Genomic DNA, 25,195 nt, shown 5'->3' with positions numbered 1-25,195 from the left:
GAGTTCTGAGAATAAATGACCGGTGATTAAATGGTGGTATAGAATAAACTTCTATACCACCTCTCCGCACCCCAAAACTTGGGAGCACCCCCAGAGAAAGGGCAGAGTGTAAAGCCAGGTGAAGGTGGTTGGGGAATGCTAATCTCCAAGTGGGACTTGGGTGTTGCTATCTTGAGCTCATGGAAGCTGTGTCACTTGCACAGGATCTACACACACTTGCGTATGCTGACACTCTGTCACGGAGGGTAAGGGACTCACGGGGCCCCATCCCAGCCTGAAGATTTCTATGCAGTTAATGGTCGGTGTGGAAGCGGGAGACATTGTCTTCAGTGTGCAGATTCTGGTAAGCTATGCATACTCCCTACTGAAGCTCACTGGGGTTGAAAACTAAAAAAGATGTGAAAGTGGGAGGCAGGAAGGAGTTGGGAAGAGGAGAGGGGTTAGGTGTGAGGAGGGACAAGAGAGGGCACGGCTGAAGGGTTGAGTGTGCGATCAGAATGCATTAGCTACAATATGAAAATGTCATGCAATCCATTATGTGTGACTAATTATGATAATAATGTTCCTCTTTCTATTTTTATGACACACACACATAGACACACACACATTTAAATCTAGATTCCCTGTTTGAGGAAAAAAAAAAAAACCATGGAATACTTGCCTTTCTGAGTCTGGCTTAAATTTCCTATTTTTATATAATTTTATTTATGGTTAACTTAGGATTTTTAAAGAATTGTACTTTTGAGATAGTGTTTTGCAGCATAGTCCAGACAGGCCTGGACTTTGTAGCCATTCTCCTATCTCTGCCTCCCGAGTGCTAGTGTTACAGGTATATACCACTTGCTAGTGTTACAGGTATATACCATTATGCTTTGAAGAATGTTGTATTCACTTTAAAAATAAAGTTTCCCCTTATTTTGTATGTTTTTTTCTCCCCCCCTTCCCTTCTCTTTCTTGTTCTGGCCCTGCTTGCTCTGGCCCATAGGTTTTTTTACTTGTTTCTCATTATGGATGATTGTGAGCCACCATGTGGTTCCTGGGATTTGAACTCAGGACCTTCGGAAGAACAGTCAGTGCTCTTAACCACTGAGCCATCTCTCCAGGCCTTGCATGTTTTAACATAGTCAAATATTGCATTATTTACAGTAGCAAGAAATTTCCTTTTAATTCTAGACAAGGATCATCTCAGAGATACTGTTTTATTCTCAGGAAATATTGCTGAAGAATTATGGTTCATTTTAACTTGTAAGAACTACAATTGAGCCGGGCGGTGGTGGCACACGCCTGTAATCCCAGCACTCTGGGAGGTAGAGGCAGGTGAATTTCTGAGTTCGAGGCCAGCCTGGTCTACAGAGTGAATTCCAGGACAGCCAGGGCTATATAGAAAAACCCTGTCTCCAAAAAAAAAAAAACCACACACACACACACACACACACAAAAGAACTACAGTTGAAATGCTTTATATGAAATACTAACTTCAAGTTGCCTTCCAAAGGCTCAATGAAGAATGTTTTATGTTCAAATTCATGATTTTTCTGAAGGGAGTTTGAATACTGCAAAACCAGAAAGGATTGCTAATATCTTAAATAGAGGAAGTCCAAACTACACCTTTCCCAGTTTTTTTTTTTTTTTTTTTTGCTTGAAACTAATTTTGTAACATACTGTTTGTTGAACTTCCTCTTTTGCGGGTGTTTTCACACTGAATTAGATCTTGGGTGGATTTGTACTCACTGAAGAGAGGATTTATGCAAACAGAGATGTGGAAGTGTTCTCTGGAACAGCCTGCCTTGTCAACGCACAGACGCACAGATATGGATGACTTTCAGTCGGGATCTTTTCTGAGTCAGGGGCTGTAGGATCAAAATGTCAAAATGCCTTCATGAGTTCTTCAGGCTTTTCCCTTTCTTTCATTCTTCCTCCCCTCCTCTTTTCAGTTTCTGAGAGAGAGGGAGAGGGAGGGGGAAGAGGAGGGGAAGGGGAAAGAGGAGCTAGAGGGATCTCACATTGTTTCTCAGGTGTCTCAAATTTCCAGACTCCAGTGACCCTGCAGCTGGGGCACAGTTCTGAGTAGCTGGGACTCCAGACTGCACCACTCTGCTCAATGCTCTCCAGACAGGCTGACCTAGATAGAATCTGTATGATTCTCAGCAAGCTAGATTTTAGCTTTAGTTCCTTTTTGTTCCTTCGCTGTTTACTAGCAGTGCATTCTGGCGATATTGTGCAAACTGCCTCCCATGCTTCCCATCCTAGTAGAGAACTGCTCTCCCTGCTTGCAAAGCTACTGGAGGTCTGAAGAGGCACCTTTAATGGGGGCCAGCACTTCCCCAGTCCTCGGTGAGATGGCCTGTCAGAAGCAGCGGACTTTGCTTCCTCCAAAAGAAAATGTGAGGTTTATAATGGAAGCTTAACAAATTCTGAAATAAAATGCTCGCCTGATGAGCAGAGGTCTGCCATGATCATATATCTACAGGAGACTTTGGGGATGACAGTCCAGGTAGAAGATAGGCAACTCTAGTGTCTGTCTCCTTTTCCGCAAGGCACGGGTGTCACCCAGGCCTTTCTGCTCCCTGGGAGAATGTGGGAAGCTGAGCTCCAGTTTAGTGCTGCACTTTCTGCCTTTCCTCCCGGAGTGGAAGGAGAGCTGAGCGTTGTCTCAGACTCGCAGAGTGGAACAGACTCACAGCTAAGCAGACCACAGTTTGTGTTCTGGTTAGCCTCTTGTTTGTTACATTTGAACAGTAGCCAAGTTTCTTTGTCGAGATAGGAAGGCGCTAGGGCCCTGCAGGGAGATGATGGCTTTGTTGTGTGACCACAGAAGCTAGTTTTGTACTAATTTCCTCTAGGGCTTGTGATGAAGTCAGTAAACCACAGCCTCCAGCACGCTGTGCTGGAGCATGCTGCAGCAGTGGCTTCTTGGTGGTGTCTTGGCCATGACACATATTTGACATGCCCCCCCTTAACCCACTCACAGACTCTTGCTTTGCGGCATGGACCAAAGAGAAATTCTGCAGCAGCTACTGAAAGAGGCCCAGAAAAAGAAACTTAACAGTGAGGAGTTTGCCAATGAATTTCTGGTGAGTTCTGTAATGCTCTTAAGAGTAGTTAGATAAACTGAGTAACGGTCTGATGTGGCCCCGCTTGCTGTACCAATTACCCACTTGCTGTAGGAACAACACGAACGTGGGGCTTGGACTGGAAGGGAGGAAGATGACCTACATGCACAACCTCTCTGGGTTTTGTTGTATCTGTGTGCTCAGGGTTTTCTCCAGGAATGCTGGTTGTAATGTTGGGTTTGCTTGTTCTTTTGAGCTTGGCAATCCTGTAGAAGGTATAGACAGATGTGTGAGTATCCATGCTTTCTGAGCATCTGGTGAAAGCATTTGCATTGTGATTTATGTTTCAGATTACTAATTTTAATTGATACCAAAAAGAAAGAGTAACTTTTCATGTTAAGTGTTATTTTCAGCTTCCTGTAGGTTATCATTGGGTTAACAGGTTTTTGAAAAACACCAAAACTATCATTTGCCTCTTTCCCTCCTATCCCTTTTGAAACAAGTTGATAATTAGAACAGGCATTTTCCTTTTTTACAATAACTGGGTTTCTTTAATTTATATTGTCTGGGGAAGTGGGCTAGGTCGAGTGGGGAATGGAGACAGGTGGGGGACATAAAGAGCAAGGTATCCTGGTGGCATACGGACTTCACTATCCAGAACGAGTCATCCACTTCGAGGGAGCCATAGCTGACACTATTAGGACAGCTGGGCAGGCCATGCTCAGTGCCTGGCAGGTGCGTCGGGTAACATGGTATCCAGCATGCCAGGCAAGCTTTTGGTTTTTGGTTTTGCTTAGGTTTGTTTGTTTGTTTGTATCAGTTATGTAGCTGTCTGGCCTAGAACTCACTATGTAGATTAGATTTGACCTTGAACTCAAAGATCCTCCTGCCTCTGCCTCACTGGGATCAAAGCCATGTACTACCACACCAGCCTGTTGTGTTTTAAAATGCTTCTAATTGGTATTTCAGAACTCTAAGAATGTAAAGTCTTAGCTCTTCAGCTTTGAATTGAAAAAAATGAAGAAAATCCAAATTATCAAATATTTAACATGTTCCCAAATCACCCTAAATCTTTGCTTTCTAGGTTAAAAAAAATGAGGATAATAATTTATATCCTATGTATCTCATTTTGGATTATTGTGATGGTTATATCAATAATTATAATAATTAAATGAGAACAAGGTACTATGGAGGTACCTAGAGACCCAGTTACTTGGAAGGCTGAAGTGGGTTATATCTTGAGTTCAAGGCTAGCCTAGGCATCTTAGAGGGACCATGTCTCAGAAAAGGGATCATTCAGTAATATTTAGTGCGCACTCACTGTGTACCAATTTTGTGTCTTCATGCTAAGATACAATAGTAAACAAAATGTCTTTGCCTTCCAGAGCTAGCATTCTGGCACCAGATATTAGATGAGAAAACCGTCCATTATGTTTTCCCTGAACAGATATCATAATTAGATAGCACATCAGGCTCGCATATAGTGGTCCAACTTCTGTGCTAAGATATTAAGCCAGCTCAACTTGCATAAGGTCATGGTGACATTAAAATTTTTTTTTTCTGCCACAAGTCCTCAGGGTAGATTAGCCACAGGGTAGAGTTGCCCATGTGTCTGCTTAGATACAAGCATGCCTTTTGACTGTATTACGGAGACATTCTGGAGACAATTTATCAAGATACAGAGGGGAACGTGAGCTGAGAGGCAGTGCTAGCTTTGTCTTATTTTGGTTGTATTTTTCAAAACAGAGCAGACTATATCTCTAATATTTTAACCACTCGTAGAGGTCATTATAGTCTGTCACCAAGCTGTGGCAGCCACCTCCTCACTGTTCTCTCTTTCTAGCCTTGCTCCACCTTAGTTAACTTTCTTAGACAAGGTCTCACTGTATAGCCACGGCTGGGCTGGAACTCACTATGTAGATCAGACTAGCCTTGAACTCAAAGATTCACCCACTGCCCCCCTGAGTGCTGAGATTAAAGGTGTACATCACCATGCCAGGCTCCAGAGTGCTCTTTGAATTACATAAATCTGGTTATATTTTTCTCAGCCTAAGAACTTTTTTATAGCTTGTATTTTTTTAGCTGCTTGTAATTGTGAACTAAAATATATATTTAGAAAACTACACAAAATGTGTGAATATAGTTTTAAAGGAAACATCACCAATACAGTCACCACCCAGATAAAAAAATACAGTACTGTCTAAGTCTGAGAAATTCCAGACTGTCCTCCACAGCTGGCTTCTTACCCAGTCCACCCCACCCGGCTCAAGGGTAAATCACTGTCCGGTTTTATATTAATCATTTCCTTGCCCTTCTAGCTTCTTATGTTTAAGAACCTTCTTTTGGGGTGGTGATTAAGTGGAACCTCACTGTTCACTGACTCACGTCCTCCAGTGGAAAAACAAGGGTTTCATCTTCAGCCCCACCTAAAGGTTCAACTGAGACACCAGAAAAATAGCTTTGGGAGAAGAGCTGTTGGCCCAGGGAAATACTGCCATCCAACTGGAAGGTTTCCACTTGACTTCCGCCCACAGTCCACCTGAAGTTCTTGATGTTTATGAGATTTCAGAATGAATTCTATGACGTAAAGGCACTGCTAACTGCCTTAGTGGCTATTATTATACAGCATTTATACTTCAATGTCGATTTCCTGTGCAACAACCCTCCACAAAGCAAACAAACAAATAAACCAAAAAACAAAACCAAAAGGTTCCTTAGCTCTATTTTCAGTCCTGACTTTTTTTGTTGTTGTTAAGTTTTTATTGTTTCACTATTGCAACTCTGGCCGTCCTGGAATTCACCAGGGTGGCCACAGACTCTCAGAAGTCTGCCTGCCTCTGTCTCCTATGTAAGGGAACTAAAGGCGTGCACCACCAAGAACACCCTGCTCCTTTAAAGAAAGAGTCTGGGACCTCAGCAAAAGCAGCAAGCGAGCCATCTACTGAGCCATCTTTCCAGACCCTTCTTTTTTTTTTTTTTTAATATTTTTAAAACGTGTGTGTGTGTGTGTGTGTGTGTGTGTGTGTGTGTGTGTGTGTGTATCAAAGCATCTCATGTACACCAGGCTGAGAATAAGCTTGAACTGCTGATCCTGCCGAGTGCTGGAGATACAGGTATATACCACCAAGTCTGTTGTGTGGGGTTCTGGAGATTAATCCAAGGCTTCCTGCATGGTATGCAGTCAACGGACCATCTGAGCTACATCTATAGCCCAACAATCCTATTTCTTGATGTGGGGGGTATATAGATCAGTGCCTACTTTATTACTAATTATTACATCAATGCCAGTGTCTAAAGCATTTATTGTATGTATATTATAGTTTAAATTTTTTGAAAGTTTAAAGCATTAAGGCCAGTCGATCAAATGGAGGCAGGAATTGACAAGTAACAAGGCAGAGGTGATACTAGCTAGTGTATTGTTTGAACTTTTAGTTCTACAACTGTGAACTGTGTGGCTTTCTTTTCTATGAGTGTGTGGTGCTAGGGAGTTGAATCCATGGCCACACACACACACACACACTGCATAGAGAACACCTGAGTGCTCTTCCTAATAATGCCCTGACCCCCTACTTCCACAAAACACTATCTGAATACATTTTGGTTTTTCTGCATTGCTTTATTTATTATACTAAACAATAGTATAGTTTTAAAATCTGTTTTTGAACTATACGCAGATGAAATTGTGTCAAATGTCTTGTGTCTTATTTGAAAAGCTAATCAATTTTGTTGCATGTAGCTGGAGCTCAGGGTTTTTCTAGTCATTACTGTCAATTCTGTCAAAGTTCCATAGATATGATTCTTGTAGTGACCATAGAGATGTCAAGTATTGAGAGATGTCAAGTGGTCACTGGCTGTTCTAATTAGGCTGCGCTGCCTCTATAATAAAACACTGGCCAAAACACTTTGGGGAGGACAGGGTTACCTAGATTAAACTTCATGTCACAATCATCATTCAGGGAAGGCAGGCCAGGAGTTCGAGGCAGGACTGAGACAGGCCAGGGAGGGCTCTGCTCACTCTCTTGCTCTTATGGCATACTCAGGGTCCCTGCCCAGGAGTGGCATTGCCCATAATGCACTGGGACCCTTCACATCAATCATTAATCAAGAAAATGCCTTTCAGATTTGTCTACAGATGGCTACACTTCATCTACCATTCTGATGAGGTGTTTTCTCAATTAAGATCTTCTTCCCGGACTACTTCAGCTTGTATTAAGTTGACAAAAACTAACCGACGCAGCTGGCAACACCCATTTTGAATCACCACAGTGGTTTTTGGCCTTACTGGCTTCAAAATGTAGTTTTATTATGGCTTTTAGCCTAGCTAGCCCTCCTTCCCTTCCCCTTCCCATTCCTCTCCCCTCCCTTCCCCTTTCTCCCTCATTCCCTCCCTCCTTTTACCCCTCCTTCCCTCCCTCCCTCCCTCCCTTCCTCCCTTCCTTCTTTCCTTCCTTCTTCATTTCCTTTCTTTTTTTTAAATTTTGAGACAGGGTATCACTAAGTTGCCCAGGTTGACTTTGCAATCCTCCTGTCTCAGCTCCCCAAGCAGCTGGATCTCAGGCTTGTGTGTCCTGGTCTGGCTGTGATTCTATCTTTATTGTACAGATTGCCAAATCCAGGGCCTTGCCTCTGCTAGGCAAAGATTCTACTACTCAGGTCCTCAGCTACACCCACAGCCTAGGCATTCTTTGTACATTCCGAGCTTTTGTCAAATGTATTAACTTTTATTTTAAAGTCTATACAATTTTCTTTTAGTTAAAAAACAATACCTAAAACTGTTGAATATCATTTAAGCAAAAGAAAGTAAACATTGTTTCTTGGAGGTGTCTTTATAGAAAACATGAATATTCAGTTAGTAAATATGAAGACATTTATTTAATAGGAAGGATCCATTGAGCTCTGATATTAGAAATCCATTTCCAATGGCTGCGTTCAAATGCTACTGTAGCAAGAACGTGCTGACATTGTCATAGCTTCTGTAGATTTCATCCATCACAGACACCAGGAAACATATTGGTTCTATATGCATTCGCAGTAATGATACTAAGCAAATGGTTATGAGCACAGAGGCCCTGCAGAGCAAGAACTCAAACATTTGTTGAATTGAAATAGCTCATGAGGATGAGCCTGTCACTTGAGTCTACAAATGAGCCTTTATCGGAGTAAATGTTGTATTTATTAAGGTATTTTATTACTACCACCACCAGAATAGGCTTATTTACCTCTGAAGCTGATTCCCCTGACTCCACCCTTGGCCTTTTGCTCGGGACCATCTATGCCCATGTCCTCAGTTACTCTCAGGATGGTTTTGACTTATCCTTGCCATTTCCTCATCTTTTCATACCTGATTTAAATTTCTTGGTTTAATTACCGCAGTTTGGCTGCTGCCTACCCAGCCACTCCCTTAACCGGTACTGTGGAGCACCCTTGCCTGGCCTGTTAAAGATGGCTGTGTCTGCTCAGAGCCAGCCTCTTTGTCCATTCCTGCTGTCCATCGTCCTGTGCACCAGCTGGAGAGGTCTAAACTCCTGACTCAGTTCCTTTGCACTCACACTTTCTTAGTTTTGTCAGAGCTTGGGAAACCATCTGCATTCACAAGGCAACAAGAAGCAACCTTGCAGAGCTCCAGAGAAAGCCAAACTGTGGTTCATTCTCCCCTTCGTAGTGGTAAATCCTCTATATATTAGCTTCTCAAATTGGGGCTCATATAACCACACCAAGTCACAGAGACTTTAGCAAGCATAGGATTCTGAATGACATACAGCCAAAATTTGATTCAAATTAAGTGCATACTAGCGTTGCCTGGTGCCCAGTGTTTCATGCGGCCTCGGGTGGGAGCACATTCACGTTCAGTTTGAACTCAGCCTGCCAGCGAGCCCTAAACACCACCAAACACTGCCAGAAACTCCTCTGCTTGAGTTTGACTATTAACAAATGAACTGCAGCTCATTTGTATGTACATTTCATTTGGGTGTACATTTTTTTGTTTTTTTTTTTCAAGACAGAGTATCTGTGTAGTCCTTGCTGTCTTGTAACTTACTCTGTAAACCAAGCTGTCCTTAATTTCAGAGATCCACCTGCCACTGCCTCTGGAGTGCTGGGATTGAAGGCATGTGCCACCACCCCAGGCTACTTTTTTAAAAATTGTACACACACAGTTTTGTGTTCTTAGAAACGTGATGGTTTAATTATGGAAAATAATGACTTAGTATTTTCTACCATTATTCCTTTGGATTGTGTATCATGTTAGAATGTTTGTTAGAATAGTTAGAATGTTAGAATAGTTCTTAGAAAATGGAGTCAATTCTTCTCGGCTTGAAGGTTTGAGTTGCTGATTGAAATTCATTAAAACTATTCATGAAATTAATTTTGAGTTGACATTAGAATTTCCAAAAATTTTTATATAACTTTGAATATGCTTCTGCCATTTTATACTACATATTTATGTGAAGTGGCTTTCTGAGATCTGCTGATTATAGAATAAAAATATTGCTCAATTTTAAAAACACTGAAGATGCTTTATGTCCTGCAGTATCAAATATTCAGTCAAGCTTTAAATTTGTGTGTGTGTGTGTGTATACAGGGTGTTGTGAGCATGTGGAGATCAAAGGAAACCTTTCAGAAGTTAGTTTTCTCCTTTTGCCATGTAGGTCCCAGGAATCAAACTCAGGTTGTCAAAGTTGGTAGTTGGTGCCTTTACCCACTCAGCTACCTTGCTGGCCCCAAGATTGAATTCTTAACGTAACAATAAACCAGTACATCCGTTCCATTAGAAGGACAGTGCTTGCTTCACTCTGAATGTTAAGGTTCATTTTGCTTCTGAGGAGCACCATGGTGGTTGGCAAGAACAGAAGCATCACGAAAGGCATCAAAAGGGAGAGCCGAGAAGAAGTGACTCCATTTTCTAAGACCTATTGATATGTGACAGCATTGGCTATATGCAGCCATGGAAACTGGGAAAACACTAATCACAAGGACCCGAGGACCCAAATTTATCCCTGATAGCCTCAAGGGTTCCATGTTTGAAGTGAGTCTTGCTGATCTGAAGAATTCAGAATCTGCATTTAGAAAATTCAGGCTAAGGATATTCAGGGAAAAAAAAAACCTGTCAAGCCCCTAGAGTATGAATCTTACCCAGTATAGAAGGAGACATATGGTATGGCCAAAAAATGGCAGACCATGCCAAAGGCTTATGCCAATCAAAAGCAAGACAACCAATGGTCATTAGCTTCATCTGTTTTGTGTTGGGTTGTTTTGTTTATTTCTCCAGACAGGGATTCTCTGTGTAGACCAGGCTGACCTTGGACTCAGAGGCCCTCCTGCCTCTGACTCCCAAGTGCTGGGGTTAAAGACATGCACCACCACTGCCTGGCTGTGTGTTGGTTTTATTTTTTTCTTTATTTACTTTTTATTGAATATAATCTTCATTTACATTTCAAATGCTAAAACCTTTCCCGCTTCCCCCCTCCCCGAAAATTCCCAACCCCTCCTCCCACCCCCTGCCTCCAAGTATATGCCCCTCCACCTGACCCACTCCCACCCTCCCATCCTGCCTTGATTTCCCTTTGTTGGGGCATCTCTTGAGCCTTCACAGGACCAAGGACCTCTCCTCCCACTGATGCCCAACAAGGCATTCCTCTGCCACATTTTTGGCTGGAACCATGTCTACCCCTTGGTTGATGGTTTAGTCCCTGGGAGTCCTGGGGTGTCTGGGTGGCCGACATCGACATCGTTGTTCTTTCCACGGGGCTGTAAACCCCTTCAGCTCCTCCACTCTGCCCTCCAACTCCTCCACTGGGGACCCCACACTCAGTCCAATGGTTGGCTGCTAGCATCTGCCTCTGTTTATGTAAGGCTCTGGCAGGGCCCTTCTGGAGACAGCCATAACAGGCTCCTTTCTGTATGCACTTCTTGTCGTCCATAATAGTGTCAGGGTTTGGTGACTGTTTATAGGATGAATCCCCAGGTAGGCAGTCTCTGGGTGGCCTTTCCTTCAGTCTCTGCTCCATACTTTGTCTCCATTATTGCTCCTGTGAGTATTTTGTTTCTTTTCTCAGAGGAACCAAAGCACCCCCACTTCAATCCTCCTCCTTCTTGAGCTTCCTGTGGTCTGTGAATTGTAACTTGTTTATTTTTAGCTTTTGGGCTAACATCCACTTATTTTATTAAATTTTACTAATTTTATTAATTTTATTAAACATTTCAAACAATATGCAAGACCTACTATATTCTGCACCAACAGGTCTGACTGACCCAAAAGGAGATGACGGCAATCACAGTCTGGGAAGCACAGACAATTACTTGAAAGAAGTGGTTAATATGGTGATTTCAGACAGTAAGAAAGCTTGCTGTATCTTTTTCATGGTGTTCTTGCTAGAAAAGTGAAATTGCCGGAGCCTGAGTCCGAACACTCTCAGAGCTTGTGGTTATGGTCCAGTTCAGAAAGGCTCCTGGGACAAGACAGGCGCTAAAGCTAAGCGAGCTATGGATATGAGCCACCAGTCCAAGGATCTGCTCAAAATTCAGATTTTCTTTTCAAAATACACAATATGCTTTATTGTTCTCATACTTTTCAACTATTAAAAGACAAAAACTAAAAATGTATAAATATTTTAAAGGAACTATTTATTTTTATATACACATATAAGCAATACTTAGTTAAAAAAAAATCTACATAAGTCAGCCCTTTAGGGCCTACCAGAAAAAAATCCTTTTCCCTTAAACTAGAGGTGATCTATATCCTGAATTTTATGGTTGTCATGTTTTAAATTTCTTTATTGTTTTGCCATTAATAAAGACTTCTCTAAAAAGTGCCTAACTATAAGATTCAGATTTTTTAATAGTGATAAACAAAAGGGACTACTTATGAAAAAATAAATCACAAGAATATATATCAGTAGTTCTCAACCAGTGGGTCATGCCCTCTTTGGGGATTGAATGGTCTTTTCACAGGGGTCATCTAAGACCATTGGAAAACATAAATATTTATGTCACGATTCATAACAGTACCAACGTTTCAGTTATAAAGTAACAATGAAAATAATTTTATGGTTGGGGGTCACCACAACAAGAGGTATTAAACTACATTAAAGGGTCACAGCATCAGGAAGGTTAAGAACTACTGCTTTTTATTAATGAATTTAAAAACTAAATTTGCAGCTGATTGTCAGTGTTTGGTTATATGCCTTTTTTATGCCTGTATATCTCAAATCACATTAAAATCTCTCAAGCGAAAGGAGTTGTGGGTGGAAAGAGTTCAGCATGTTCGTTCTGTCTTGCACTGTAGCATCCTGTTGTATGCCATAGATACTACAGTCTTGTGATTTACATTTTACTTTCTTTGTTCCCTTTAGGAACAGACTTAATTTACTAGTATTTGAGAAAAACATGCATAGGACTTAGTCTTTACTCATTGACTCTGTGAGCAAAGTCTCCATTCTGTTCTCATTTCTTGAAAGGAAATGGACTCAGGTCCAAAGACAAAAGGAGCTCACTTAGATCAAGCATAGTCTAGTGTATCCCATTTCCTACCCTGTGTCAAGGGTCATAGACTGATGGCTTCTTCACCTTCTTCTCCCAGATGCTCTTTTATCCTTTTTCTTGATGTCTCTGAGAGAGAAATGCTTTGACCCTCTGACCTATTCTTTTATCCCAAACCTCAATCCAGCCTTTAGCAGCCCTACTTTTACCCATACCCTTTGCCTCTTTCTTCAGAGTTCCCTTGTTTCCATTGTAGTTTATCAGGTTGTTTGCCCTGTTATGTTCTCTGTTAAGGCCTGGGAGCTTCGTTGTTAGCAGGAAGAGAAGAAGACTTAAAAGGAGGATTTAAAGGTGGTCTGACCACAGGTAGACGTCAGGGGAAAAAATTAAAGTCTTTCACACTTCCTAAGTTAACAGTTCTGTAGGTATTTCCTGTGTCATGTTGAGGCGGGTAGCCTCTTCTGTCATCAATCAGATGACTCCAGGAGCAGCAAAAGAAAAAGAAAGCCATTCTGAAGGTCACAGTGAAGACCAAACAAGCATTCACCACCCGCATACATATTCTTTATCTGTGGCATCTTGCCTAAAGAGCGCCTTTCAAAAAACAAAACCAATAAACCTCAAGGCTTTGCCTACAACATTCTCATCCAGAAGCATTCCACAAGCAGAGCAAAGTGCAAGAAAGCAAATAAAGTTAGTATAACTGAGAGGAGGGCTCTGGAAACTTCTAGAAATAATTGTTTGGGAACACTTTTCAACAGCCATAACTCTTACAGCAACATAAAAGCTGATTATTCTGGAGGAGGGTAAGAGCAGAGAGATGAGAAATGGGAGAAAGTGCTTCTAAAATGTTTTAAATTATATTTATTGGGGGCAGGAACAGGCAGGCGTGTGGAGGTGAGAAGACAACTTTTGGGGTCACTTCCCTCCTTCAGTCATGTAGATCCCAGAGACTAAGTTTAGCTATCAGTCTTGGCTGGAGGTAGTTTTACCTGCTAATCCATCTCACTAGCCCATCAGAAGTATTTTATGGTGTTCCAGGTGTCTGTGTCATGTTTTTAATTAAATTCCCAAGCTAGTCCATTAGCATAGCCACCACCTTAGTGTAAAAATACACTGTTTAGCATCTCCTGCCAAGTCCAGCTCTGAAATCATAGGAATTCAAACCATGATGCACAACCAGGATTCAAGAACTTCCTATGTTCCTGGTCTGTATCCAGCAGGTTTCCTGTGTCTGACCAAACCTAGAAATAAAAATATAGTTACTGGAGAAATACATGCTGGTACTTGTGGAGCTGCAAAGAAGCAAGCACAGACTGCTGCTCTATTTCAAATCCTTGACTAGAAAGAGTTTACATTCTGATATACTGGGTGGTTATAGTAACTTAATGTTACTTTATTTGGAAAATATTAGTTTTATCAAGTACTATATATTTAATAGTGGTGTTTTAAATTTTTAGATCTCCATTTTCTCCCCATTGAAGACTGATGTAGTTACCAAATTCCCTGAGCCATTCTTTAAAAAAAAAAAAAGGTCTCTTTATGTAGTTCTGGCTAGTCCAGAACTGAGCATGTAGACAAAGCTGACCTCCAACTCAGGGAGACACACATGTTCTGTCTTCTGAGTTCTTCATTAAAAGTGTGAGTCCCTGTATCTGACCCTCTGACCAATTTTGAAGCCTCGTGATGAATTTGGATAATTTGTTGGACCCAAATTTTTTATTACCAGCACTTTTTTTTTTCTGTGCCATTGATTTTGTTACCATAGGTAGAGTCTCTCTGTGTAACAGTGGTTGACCTGAAACTTTCTGTATAGACTAGTCTGTCTGGCCATGAACTCACAGAGATCTCCTGCTTCTGCCTCCTCCAGAGGGCTGGGATACACCTATCATATCTTTGAGTTCTCCTTTTCTCATTCATTTTAAAATCACTTAATAAGTCTCCTCAAGCAAACTCCTGCACAAAATGGTATGTCCTCATTACTGATGTATAAGTACTGTATGAAGTTTATAAGCTGTTAAGCAACAGTAATAGCAACCCTCTTGATTTTTGGTCGTTATTGCTCTCACTTGAGAGGTACCTTCTTATTTACTCACTCTGTGGGTCAAAAGTAGATCATAGCCATGGCTGTGAGATGGAAAAGCAGTGCCAAGGATGTGCAACACTCATGAACGGCCAGAGGAACACCCTAGTTTCGAAGATGTCATACTACCCATGATGACACCAGTTTGTGAGAGCTTCAAAGAATCTAGAAGTCATCTTTAGAGACTTAGTTGGAAAGCACTGGGAAATTTGGAAAAGTGAACTTGATTCTAGCTCAGGAAACCCTTACCTGCAGAGTTTGGGACTTATTTTCCAAATGATTTTATTGAAGTCACTTTAAGCAGCATTGGAAAGTTTAACACAGCATAAATTGAATTAATTGACATAATTATACCAAATAAATTTGAATGAAGGAAGAATGGTGTGAAGATGAGGAGAAATCACAGGAGATGAAGCTTGAAGGGAAAGAATCTAAACTAAGCTTAATGTGTTTAGGGTTTTCTATCCCTTTGATGACACATCATAGATTTGAAGGAGGAAAGAGTCGTTTTGACTCACAGTTCCACTCCATAGTGGCTTGGCCCCATTGCTGTAGCCTGTGGAGAGGCAGAGCATCCTAACAGTGAGGGCACAGAGCTGCTTACCTCGTGGATCCCCAGAGACAAAGAGACGTAGACATCAGAAAGGGGATAGAAACAGAAAGGTATATCTTTCCGGGGTATGTCACTGTAGCTTATTTCCTTAAGTTAGGATCCTGTGTTCAATAATACAACCATATTCAGAACCCATCAAGGGCTTAATCCACTGTTACATCAGAGCCTTCAGATCTAGCTAATCACTTCCTCAAAGCCGATCAGCTGGCAAGCAAGATTTTAACACAGGAGTCTTTTAGAGGAGGACACACCATGTCCCAGCTGTAGCAAGAAAGAAAGCTGATGCAAGACCCTGGACGTGCACGGGAAGAAGCACCTGAACTTGCTCAATGTATCTGAGGTGGGAATTATGGGAAGGGAGGGACCTAGGGTGCCTTTTTGCCAGAGTGGGGTTGCCCAGAATAAAGATAGTTCCACTGTCATTTACACGTGGGATAACTATGCTTTTAGTCTCAGATGTGCCAAGTGCGAGGCTGCAAGAAGATATTGAAATGAAAATATCTAGGACCTGGTTGGTAATTTGGAACTGAAATCTTAGTATAGAAACTTGAGATGTATCCAATTGATGCTGAAAATATAATAAAAATTTTGCAAGTTAATCTGCAAATACTTGTACACCCTCTCTATAAGGGTTTATGTCTAACTCGGAGGCGGGTGATATATATCAAGAGAAGAGTAGAGTGTTGAAGATTTAACATTTGAGTGTTGGGTATTTCTTTGTTAGAGAACAAAGAAAAAAAGCTTTCTAGAGTTGAACAAAATGCCCAAACTTATGGAACATAGTGAATGTAGTTCTAAGAGGCAAGTTCATAGCACTAAGTTCCTAAATTTAAAAAATGAAGTAGTATCACACTAGCAAATTAACAGTTCACCTAAAAAAAAAAAAAAAAGAAAGAAAGAAAAAAGAAAGAAATAAGAGCAAATAGGAATGATGTGTGTCCTAGTTAGGGTTACTATAGCTGTGATGAAACACCATGATCAAAAATAAGTGGGGAGGAAAGGGTTTACTCAGCTTACACTTCCACATCATAGTCCATCATTGAAGGAAGTCAGGACAGGACTCAAACAGGACAGGAACCTGGAGGCAGGAACTGATGCAGAGGCCATGGAGGTTGCTGCTTATTGGCTTGCTCCCTGTTTTTCTCAGCCTGCTTTCTTATAGAACCCAGGACAGCCAGCCCAGGGATGGCACCACCCACGGTGGACTTGTCTCTCTCCCATCAATCACTAATTAATAAAATGCCCTACAGCTGGATCTTAAGGAGGCCTTTTTTCTCAATAAAGGCTCCCCCCTTTCAGTTGACTCTAGCTTGTGTGTCAAGTTGACATTAAGCCAGCCAGTATAATGCATCAAAGAAAGTGTAGAAACAAGAACATGTGCATGAATAGGGGCCAAGGAAAGAAGAGATTTCAAAACAGAAGTTAAAGAGAATGAAGACCTAGTGATGCTGAGGGATGTAGCCCTAGAAGGCAACTGATACTCCTCGTGGGATGATTCTTCATTAAATAGTGGGGACATAATACAGATCATCTTAAGTCAGTAAACATTTTCACTCATTGTCAGAGGTACTGGTTAGGTCTTGCAAAATTCAGACCTATTATACATACTTGTTTTTCTTCTTTTAATTATAAAGGAGATGAAATTTTGGACTGCATTAATTCCAGACAATTAGCCAAAGAGAAATTACCATATCATTTCTGACCACCCATTTAGGTCTATAAATGGGAATAATTTTAAGAAACAATTAAGGATTCTTGTTCAATAACATTAAGACAGCCCCTGCCTGTCTTAGATCATATTCTACCTACAGAATATGATTCTGTTTATAACTTGCTGGAAGAGTAGGCTTAAGGTTTGAGACACATAAAAATGCTTTGGAACTGAAATCTCTGAAATTTTTAACAGTTATAAAAAAAAGTCTATCTAACTTATGCTCCATTTCTACTTAGAAAACAAATGATCTGAAGTACAAAAAAAGATGAATGGAATTTAATAATTTTCCTGTTGACATTGAATAGACCCTATAAAGAAAGTCATCCTCTGGTGTGTATTCCTTGGGTGGAGCACAGAGCTCACTTTTAGACATTATTTGGTTTCCTGAATATTTAGTAGTTTCAGATGTAGGTTTTTCACTGTGACTCAGCTGCAGTGTGAGCTTCACTTCTCCAAAGTCACTGAACTATGTCATCATCATTTCCTGTCCTGGAAGAAGTTAGCCCCAGAGGATGCTACAAGGGTTAATTAAGTGGACTGTGTGAAAAATGGACGACTTCTTAGGTCCCTTCATATGTGCACGTGTGCATATCCCTGTATGTGGTATACATGTGTGCATCTCCCTGTATGTGGTGCACATGTGTATTTGGTTGTGCACACAAATTTATGGAGGCCACAGAGCAACCTCAGATGTCTTTCCTCAAGAGTCATCTACCTTGTTTTGTGATTTAGGGCTTGCCAATTAGGCTGAGCCGGCCGGCCTATCAGCCCCAGGAATCCGCCTGCCCCTAGCTCCCCAACACCAGCACTGCAAGCTTAAGTCACCACACCTGGCTTTTTTATTCTTAATTATATTTATTTATTTATTTATTTATTTATTTATTTATTTATTTATTTACTTACTTACTTACTTACTTACTTATATCTTTGAGGGTCTTTCTATGTTTCTCTGCCTGGCATGGAACTCACTATGTAGACCAGACTGGTTCAAACTTGCAAAGATCGGCCTGCCTGTGCCTGCCAAGTGCATGTCCACCATTCCTAGCCCACACGTGGCTTTTATGTGGGTTCTGGGAATCACACTCCGGTGCTCCTGCTTTCAAGTGAGCTGTTTTTCCTAAATCTCTTACCTGTTTCTTTGGGAAAGTTATTCTTGGAATTGTGTTACAGAAGCTGAAAAGGCAATCTACCAAGTACAAGGCAGACAAAACATATCCTACAACTGTGGCTCAGAGGCCCAAGAATATCAAGAAAAACAGATACAAGGATATTCTGCCCTGTAAGTTCCATTTCTTCCTATAAACTTGTGTTTCCTTCCGATTTCAACTCCCCGCCTCCACTTTGTAACCAAGCACTTGTTCTTAATCTTGGAATACTGCACTGGCAAATTAATTATACTACTTATGACTGTAAAAGAATGTTCATTTGATTACTTTTTCATTCACGTAGACTTACCCCTCTATGTAAGACTTCTCAGTTACACTGTCTCTTTCTCTCGTGTTCTAGATGATCACAGCCTGGTAGAGCTGTCTCTGTTGACTTCTGATGACGATTCCAGTTACATCAATGCCAGCTTTATTAAGGTAGACTGAGGAAATAAAAACATCTCATGGTTTTCTGAGCACCTGATACAGGGGATGGCGAGAAGACTTGGGGAAGAGGATGCTGTCTGTGTTCACCTCAGGTGAATTCTGTTCCCTTTAGGGTGTCTATGGACCCAGGGCTTATATTGCTACCCAGGGTCCTTTATCTACAACTCTCCTGGACTTCTGGAGGATGATCTGGGAATACCGCATCTTGGTGAGTGAATAATTGCTTCTGGTACTTCAGTAGAGGAGGCAGGATGCCAGGGAGAAACTGAGTGGGTTTCCCAGCTGTTAAAAACAGCACTTTTCTTCAGGCTTGATGAATTTCAGAGTGCAGGTATCTTTTGTCAATCAATTTTACAATGAACTCTTTTTTTTTTTTTTTTTTTTTTTTTAGTTTTTTTGATTTGGTTTTTTCGAGACAGGGTTTCTCTGTGTAGCCCTGGCTGTCCTGGAACTCACTCTGTAGACCAGCTGGCCTTGAACTCAGAAATCTGCCTGCCTCTGCCTCCCAAGTGCTGGGATTACAGGCGTGTACCACCACTGCCTGACTACAATGAACTCTTGTTCACTTGAATGAAAGCTGGCAGCTTGGCAGACTCTCTTGGTTGCAAGAATTGAGCTGGCTAGAGAAAGGGAAGCAGGGACAAAAGAAGAATAAGAGTGGCTCATAAGTCCTTGGGATTTCTTTTTGGGTTAAAAGGCAAAGCCAACATAGAAACAATGCTTAATACTTTCTGGCTCTGGGACTCATGCAGGACTGTCACCTCTAGCTCTGTACACATGTATACATTTCTGTTTCCTGCTTCTAGGTCATTGTCATGGCATGTATGGAGTTTGAAATGGGAAAGGTGAGTTGCTGTCTAGTACTGATGGACCTAAAGATAAAGGAAAAAAAGGTGTTGGTGGGGTGGAGGGCAGGGGGCAATTGTGACAGAACTTTGCTTATGTGTATCTGAGAAAAAAACCATACCATACCACACGATCCACAAGTGGTTTCACCTCTGAGAATCCCTTGCATCCATTTCCCCTCATAGCTCCTGTGCTATATGGTTAAAGAAAGGAAGGGAGAAACAAATACCATTTCCTTTCTGATAATCAGAGCTTTAACTGCCCATCAGAGTGCACCTTGGGCTGCACTACTATGTGCAGTCATCAAGTCCCTTTTGGGCTAAAATATATTTTACCTATATTCATTTTAAAATGTAGTATTAAAAATTTTAAATCTAAACATGTGACTGCATTGCTGTCTGCTGCTGCTGTTCTGAGCTGGGAATTCTAATCACAATCGAGAGAATCTGGCACTGAACTGGTGCAGCTGTGTCAGTCAACAATGTCAGATCCCTTCCTCCCTCCCTCCTTCTTCCCTCTTCCCTCCCTCCCTTCCTCCCTCCCTCCTCCTTTTCTTCCTCCCTCCCTCCCTCCCTCCCTTCCTCTCTCCTTCCTTCCTTCCTTCCTTCCTTCCTTCCTTCCTTCCTTCCTTCCTTCCTTCCTTCCTTCCTTCCTCTCATTCTTTCTTTTGGGATGCTGAAAATAGGTCAACAATGGCTATGCCTGCTTTTTCAGGCTCTAGGACGTCTGTAATTCAGACATCCTTTAATGTCTGTCTCTTCCTTTGGAACTTCCCTATCGTGCTGCTGGAGCTGAATTCCAAGGTGGTCGGCTGTTCTGTGCCTAAGTTAAGAGGAAGAGCACAGAGCTGCCTCTGAACAGGGAGTGGGCTCAGTCTGTAGGAGGAATCACACTGTGCAGAGGGAAAACATTACCTTCTCTTTTATGCAACAGAAAAAGTGTGAGCGTTACTGGGCTGAGCCAGGAGAAACACAGCTGCAATTTGGCCCCTTTTCTATATCCTGTGTGAGTATGATGTGTTTCCATTATGGCTAAGCAAGGCCTCCAGGTTCCACTTTTTAGAAAACATGCCTTTGAAATTGCTAATAATTTAATCTTCTCCTTAGGAAGCTGAGAAAAAGAAATCTGATTATAAAATCAGGACTCTGAAGGCCAAGTTCAATAGTGTAAGTATACAGCAGAGATAATAAAGTGAAGAAATGAGATGAGACAGGTGTGTGTGTGTGTGTGTGTGTGTGTGTGTGTGTGAGAGAGAGAGAGAGAGAGAGAGAGAGAGAGAGAGAGAGAGAGAGAGAGAGAGAGAGACTGGGCATGGAGACATGGGCAGAGCCAGGGCCTTGATGTCTTGGGTAAGTCTTCATATTCATAAGAGATTTTGCCCCTACCTAATCTATTTCACACTATGGCATACATAAAACTTGATATTGGTAATATGAATAGAGGTTATATGAACAGTGGTTAGACACTAGGGACCAACTTGATGCCTTAGACTCTACCCTGCCTTGCTAAAAGGCAAGGGGATTTAATATATCAATGTGTCTGTGACCTATTTGGAATACTCTAATTTGAGGAAGATTTGGTTTGGACTATTTTCATATTTACTTCCTTTTGTATGGGTGGAGTTGTTAGGGATAAGACAATGGAAAACATCCTCATATTTCATAAGGCTTGAAAGCTATATAGAAGAAAGCAGAAATTTTTTTTTAAAAGGCTATGGGTAGTACTTAATCAGATTAATCTTTTGGGAGAATGAGGTGGAATGCTAATCTCAAATTTTTCTCTTATTCTGTTTTTTTTTAAAATAGGAAACTCGAATTATTTACCAATTTCATTATAAGAATTGGCCAGACCATGACGTGCCTTCATCTATAGACCCTATTCTTCAGCTCATCTGGGATATGCGTTGTTACCAAGACGATGACTGCGTTCCTATATGCATTCATTGCAGGTAAGTTGCTGTGAATGAACCTTCTACAGGGAACAAAAACAGAAACAACAACAAAACTAGAAACAAATGAGGGTCTGGCTAGAATGCAATTCAGAGAGAAAGTCAATGATTGAATCAATATATTATAAATCCAACTGGTACATTAAACTAATATCCTTAATTTTTAATGTGTGTTTGTATGCATATATGTGCATCTGTGTCACAGCTTACATGTGGAGATACAAACAAACCTTGGGGGGATTGTCTCCTACCACCATGTGGGTTCTGGTGCTTGGATTTGGATCTTTAGGTGAAGGCATCAAGGGTTATTACTCACAGAGACATTTGCTGCACCTAAACTTTCTCTTAAGTTACTTATGAGCATTGGTTCTGGGAATTCTTGTGAGAAGCTGCCAATACGTGTCTGAGGTCCACTGTGGCATGACAAAACATGTTCTGGGACATGGTAGGATTTGAAGTTTCATTTTCTCCCTCCTCAAATGTGCTATGGAATTTCCCAGCCATTGTCCATGATCTCTGTCAGCAAGTACACATGCTATGATCTTCCGTTTCAGTGCCGGCTGTGGAAGGACAGGTGTCATTTGTGCTGTTGATTATACATGGATGTTGCTGAAAGATGGGGTGAGTTTTCCAGCAAACATGTCCTATTTTCTTGCTGCATGCATCTGGGTTGCAGAAGTCCCACGTTTCAGAACATCTTTACAACTCTTTTCTTATGAAGTGGGTCACTTGTAAATCTACTCTGTCATATAATTGAATTAGTTCCTTAGTTGGTTCTTGAAGTGTGGTCCTGAGAGAAGGGATATAGCTCAATAATAGTGTACTTGTCTTATGGCAGAAGGCCACATGTTTGATCCTCACATGACAAAGTATGATTCTCTAGGGTCAACATTATCTGAGAATGTGTTAGAAATATAAATGAAAATCTTGCCCTATGGATGACTCTAGAACGTTAAGGGGTGTGAGCCAGCGAGCTCTCTGGGTGGTTCTGGGAAAGGCTGAAGTTTGAGAATCACTGCCCTGAACTGAGTATTTCCCTTCCTTTATCCAAATTGCTTTAGTAGATGGATTCAACTTACTAAAATCAAGCTTTGTGTTATAGTCTTGAAATCAGAGAGAGAGAGAGAGAGAGAGAGAGTGTGTGTGTGTATGTGTGTTTGCATTGGTGTGTGTATGTATGTGTGTGTATGGTGGATATGTGTATGTGTGGATGTGCATATGGAGGTCAGAGATTCATACTGGGATCTCCCTCGATTGTCTTCTATTTTATTTTTTATTTTTTCAGTAGAGACAGGGTCTGTACTGATTCTTGACTTAGATAGGCTAGCTGGCCAATAAGCCACAGGGGTCCCCTTGTCTCTCTAAGTACTGGGGCTTCAGACATGCCTGGCTTTTATGTAGGTGCTAGGGATCTGAACTCAAGTCTTCATGCTTGCATGACATGCCCTTTACCAACTGAGCTATCTCCCTAGCTCTCCCTCCCTCCCTCCCTCTCTCCCTCCCCCCCTCTCTCCATGTATATATATATATATATATATATATATATAGGATATATACAGGATTTTTCTGTATAGCTCCCTAATTGTCCTGGAACTTGCTCTGGGGACCAGGTTGGCCTCAAACTACCAACTACCTCTGCCTCCCAAGTGCTGTGATTAAAGGCACAACACCTGTCAGTTGTTTAAAATTTTAAACATTTTATGTGGATAAGGTATTTTTACATGCCTATATGGTGTTTGTATGCCTAGTGCCCACAGAGGTTACCAGAGGGCATCAGATCCCTTGGAACTATAGTTATAGACAGTTAAGCTACCAAGTGAATGTTAGAAATAGAACCTGGGTTCTCTGGACCAGCCAGTGCTCTTTACTGCTGAGCTATCTCTCCAGTCCCAAGAAATCAGTTTTTATATCTGTTAGGAAATGAGAAGTTTAAAATATGGGCTTTAGATTTTCTAAGTTATTTTATTTTAATAATAAATAAAATGATGATTTATCTACTGAGCCTTATCTTTGTGGTATAGACATTTGGTCACGCTGTGTAAAATCGCTCTGAATTACACCAAGCAGCCTTTTCTAGAGATAACACCAGCTGCTAAATCAGTGGTTCTCAACCTGTGTGTCAGGACCTCTCTGCGGGGGGGGGGGGGGGTTGGGGTCTAATGACCCTTTCACAGGAATCACCTACAACCATAAGAAAACCCAGATATTATAATTGGTAATAGCAAAATTATAGTAGTTATGAAGTAGCAATGAAAATTATTTTATGGTTGGGGTCACCACAACATGAGGAACTGTATTAAAGGGTCATAGCATTAGGAAGAATGAGAACCACTGCTCTAAATCATGGCAAAAATAATAAGTAACTGTATTGGTTTTCAAAATACATTCTTGGTGCTGGAGATGTGCTCAGAAGTTAAGAGCACTTGCTGCCCTTGCAGACATTTGGTTCCCAGCACCCTCATATCAGTATAAATCATCAATAACCCTGGGTACAAGGGATCCAATGCCCTCTTCTGCCCTTTGTGGGCACCAGGCACTAAAGTGATGCATATATATGCAAACATTCATACACATAAAATAAAACACACATTTTATAGTACATTCTTGGAACTAGGAATATAGTTCAGTTGGTAGAATGGTTAGATATCAATGTACCAAGCTTTCTGTTTGATCTGTCTATGTAAATCCGGAAAATGGGAATGATGATGGATCCCTGTAATCCTAGCCCTTGGTAAGTGGGGGAAATTGAAAGCCATCCTTGGCTACATAGCCAGTTTAAGACTATCTTGGTCTGTGTGAAATGGTGTCAGGAAGAAAGACATACAGAGAGGGAGGGGCAGAGAAAGGGGGAAAGCATTTTTTTGTTGGCGTTATTCTATATTAAAAGAATAGGTATCCTAGGAGCACAAGACTAGGAGAAAGTGGCATGATTTGTTAGCAAAAAAGATAAAAAAATATTTTTCTCTTTGGTTTGACAGATAATTCCTAAGAACTTCAGTATTTTTAATTTGATTCAGGAAATGCGAACACAGAGGCCTTCACTAGTTCAAACTCAGGTACAGACTGTGGGGAACGGATGACAGTGTGTGTCTGAGCCTTTCTGGGTGTTTGTGGTGAGACCTCTGAACGCTGCTGACTGTACACGAGCAAGACTGCTTTTCCATGTGGTTTCTCTAATTCTGAAATCGCAGTGTTTTCCCGTAGCCCTTGTCCTAGGTCAGATTATTTTCATCTCCCACAGTTTACAGTCTATAATACTATTTCTTGCTTACAACAGAAACTGGAAAAAAAAAAAAAACAATGAATTTGACTCCTTAGAAAGAACTAGCTAAAATCATAAGTTAACTTGAAAATTTGTAGTTACAAATCTTTCTCTGAAGCCAGAGGAAATCAGGGATCTGTCATTTCTACTTCAAGAGATGATGTAATTTCTGTTAGGAAGCACTGAAAACTGAAGTCAGAACAAGCTCATGCATCGTATGGAGGTCACTGCTGTCACCATTTCCCGACAGTTCCTCGTCTACAGGCACGCTTTAAAAACAGGACTGCAACTAGCCGGTATTGTCCTACTACCTTTGAACCCACCCTGGATTGACCACACTTATTCATTGCACTAGGAATATTCTTCCTTTTTCTTCTAAGTCTAAATCTCTCATTGCCTATAGTATTAGTTTTACACATATTTATATACCAGTAACTTCCCTCAAATGTATCCATTTATACGTCTTTAAGATGGAACTTAATTTATCCACTCATTCATTCAGTTTTTTATTGATATTTATGATGTGCCAGGAATTTAGGGTATTTTTAAAGGAATTATACTTAAGTAGTAAGATACTGAAGTGCTTCAAGTCCTTTAGAAAGGAACT

General features: G+C 41.1%; 1 protein-coding gene across 5 annotated transcripts in view; it reads left to right on the top strand.

The window, feature by feature from the left end:
• The first annotated feature begins 326 nt into the window (after nucleotides 1–326).
• Ptpn22 (protein tyrosine phosphatase non-receptor type 22) overlaps nucleotides 327–25,195 on the top strand; it is a 57,391-nt gene continuing 32,522 nt past the window's right edge. Inside the window, exons 1-11 of one of the 5 annotated variants that reach the window (XM_052179586.1) lie at nucleotides 327–343; nucleotides 2,972–3,074; nucleotides 18,111–18,219; nucleotides 18,447–18,523; nucleotides 18,645–18,740; nucleotides 19,339–19,377; nucleotides 20,312–20,383; nucleotides 20,485–20,544; nucleotides 21,184–21,326; nucleotides 21,881–21,947; nucleotides 24,305–24,382. In XM_052179586.1, the coding sequence (XP_052035546.1) occupies nucleotides 2,988–3,074; nucleotides 18,111–18,219; nucleotides 18,447–18,523; nucleotides 18,645–18,740; nucleotides 19,339–19,377; nucleotides 20,312–20,383; nucleotides 20,485–20,544; nucleotides 21,184–21,326; nucleotides 21,881–21,947; nucleotides 24,305–24,382 (828 nt within the window). In that variant the 5' untranslated portion in view covers nucleotides 327–343; nucleotides 2,972–2,987. Of the gene's footprint in view, nucleotides 344–2,368; nucleotides 2,385–2,830; nucleotides 3,075–18,110; nucleotides 18,220–18,446; nucleotides 18,524–18,644; nucleotides 18,741–19,338; nucleotides 19,378–20,311; nucleotides 20,384–20,484; nucleotides 20,545–21,183; nucleotides 21,327–21,880; nucleotides 21,948–24,304; nucleotides 24,383–25,195 lie in introns of those variants that run through there. The other 4 variants (XM_052179587.1, XR_007977441.1, XM_052179589.1 and 1 more) reach the window with 4 other exon arrangements.

The sequence above is a fragment of the Apodemus sylvaticus genome, chromosome 4 (genome assembly GCF_947179515.1).
Source record: "Apodemus sylvaticus chromosome 4, mApoSyl1.1, whole genome shotgun sequence".
NCBI classification, from domain to species: domain Eukaryota; kingdom Metazoa; phylum Chordata; class Mammalia; order Rodentia; family Muridae; genus Apodemus; species Apodemus sylvaticus.
The sequence above is the reverse complement of the archived record's forward strand: the minus strand, read 5'-3'. Positions and strand labels throughout refer to the sequence as shown.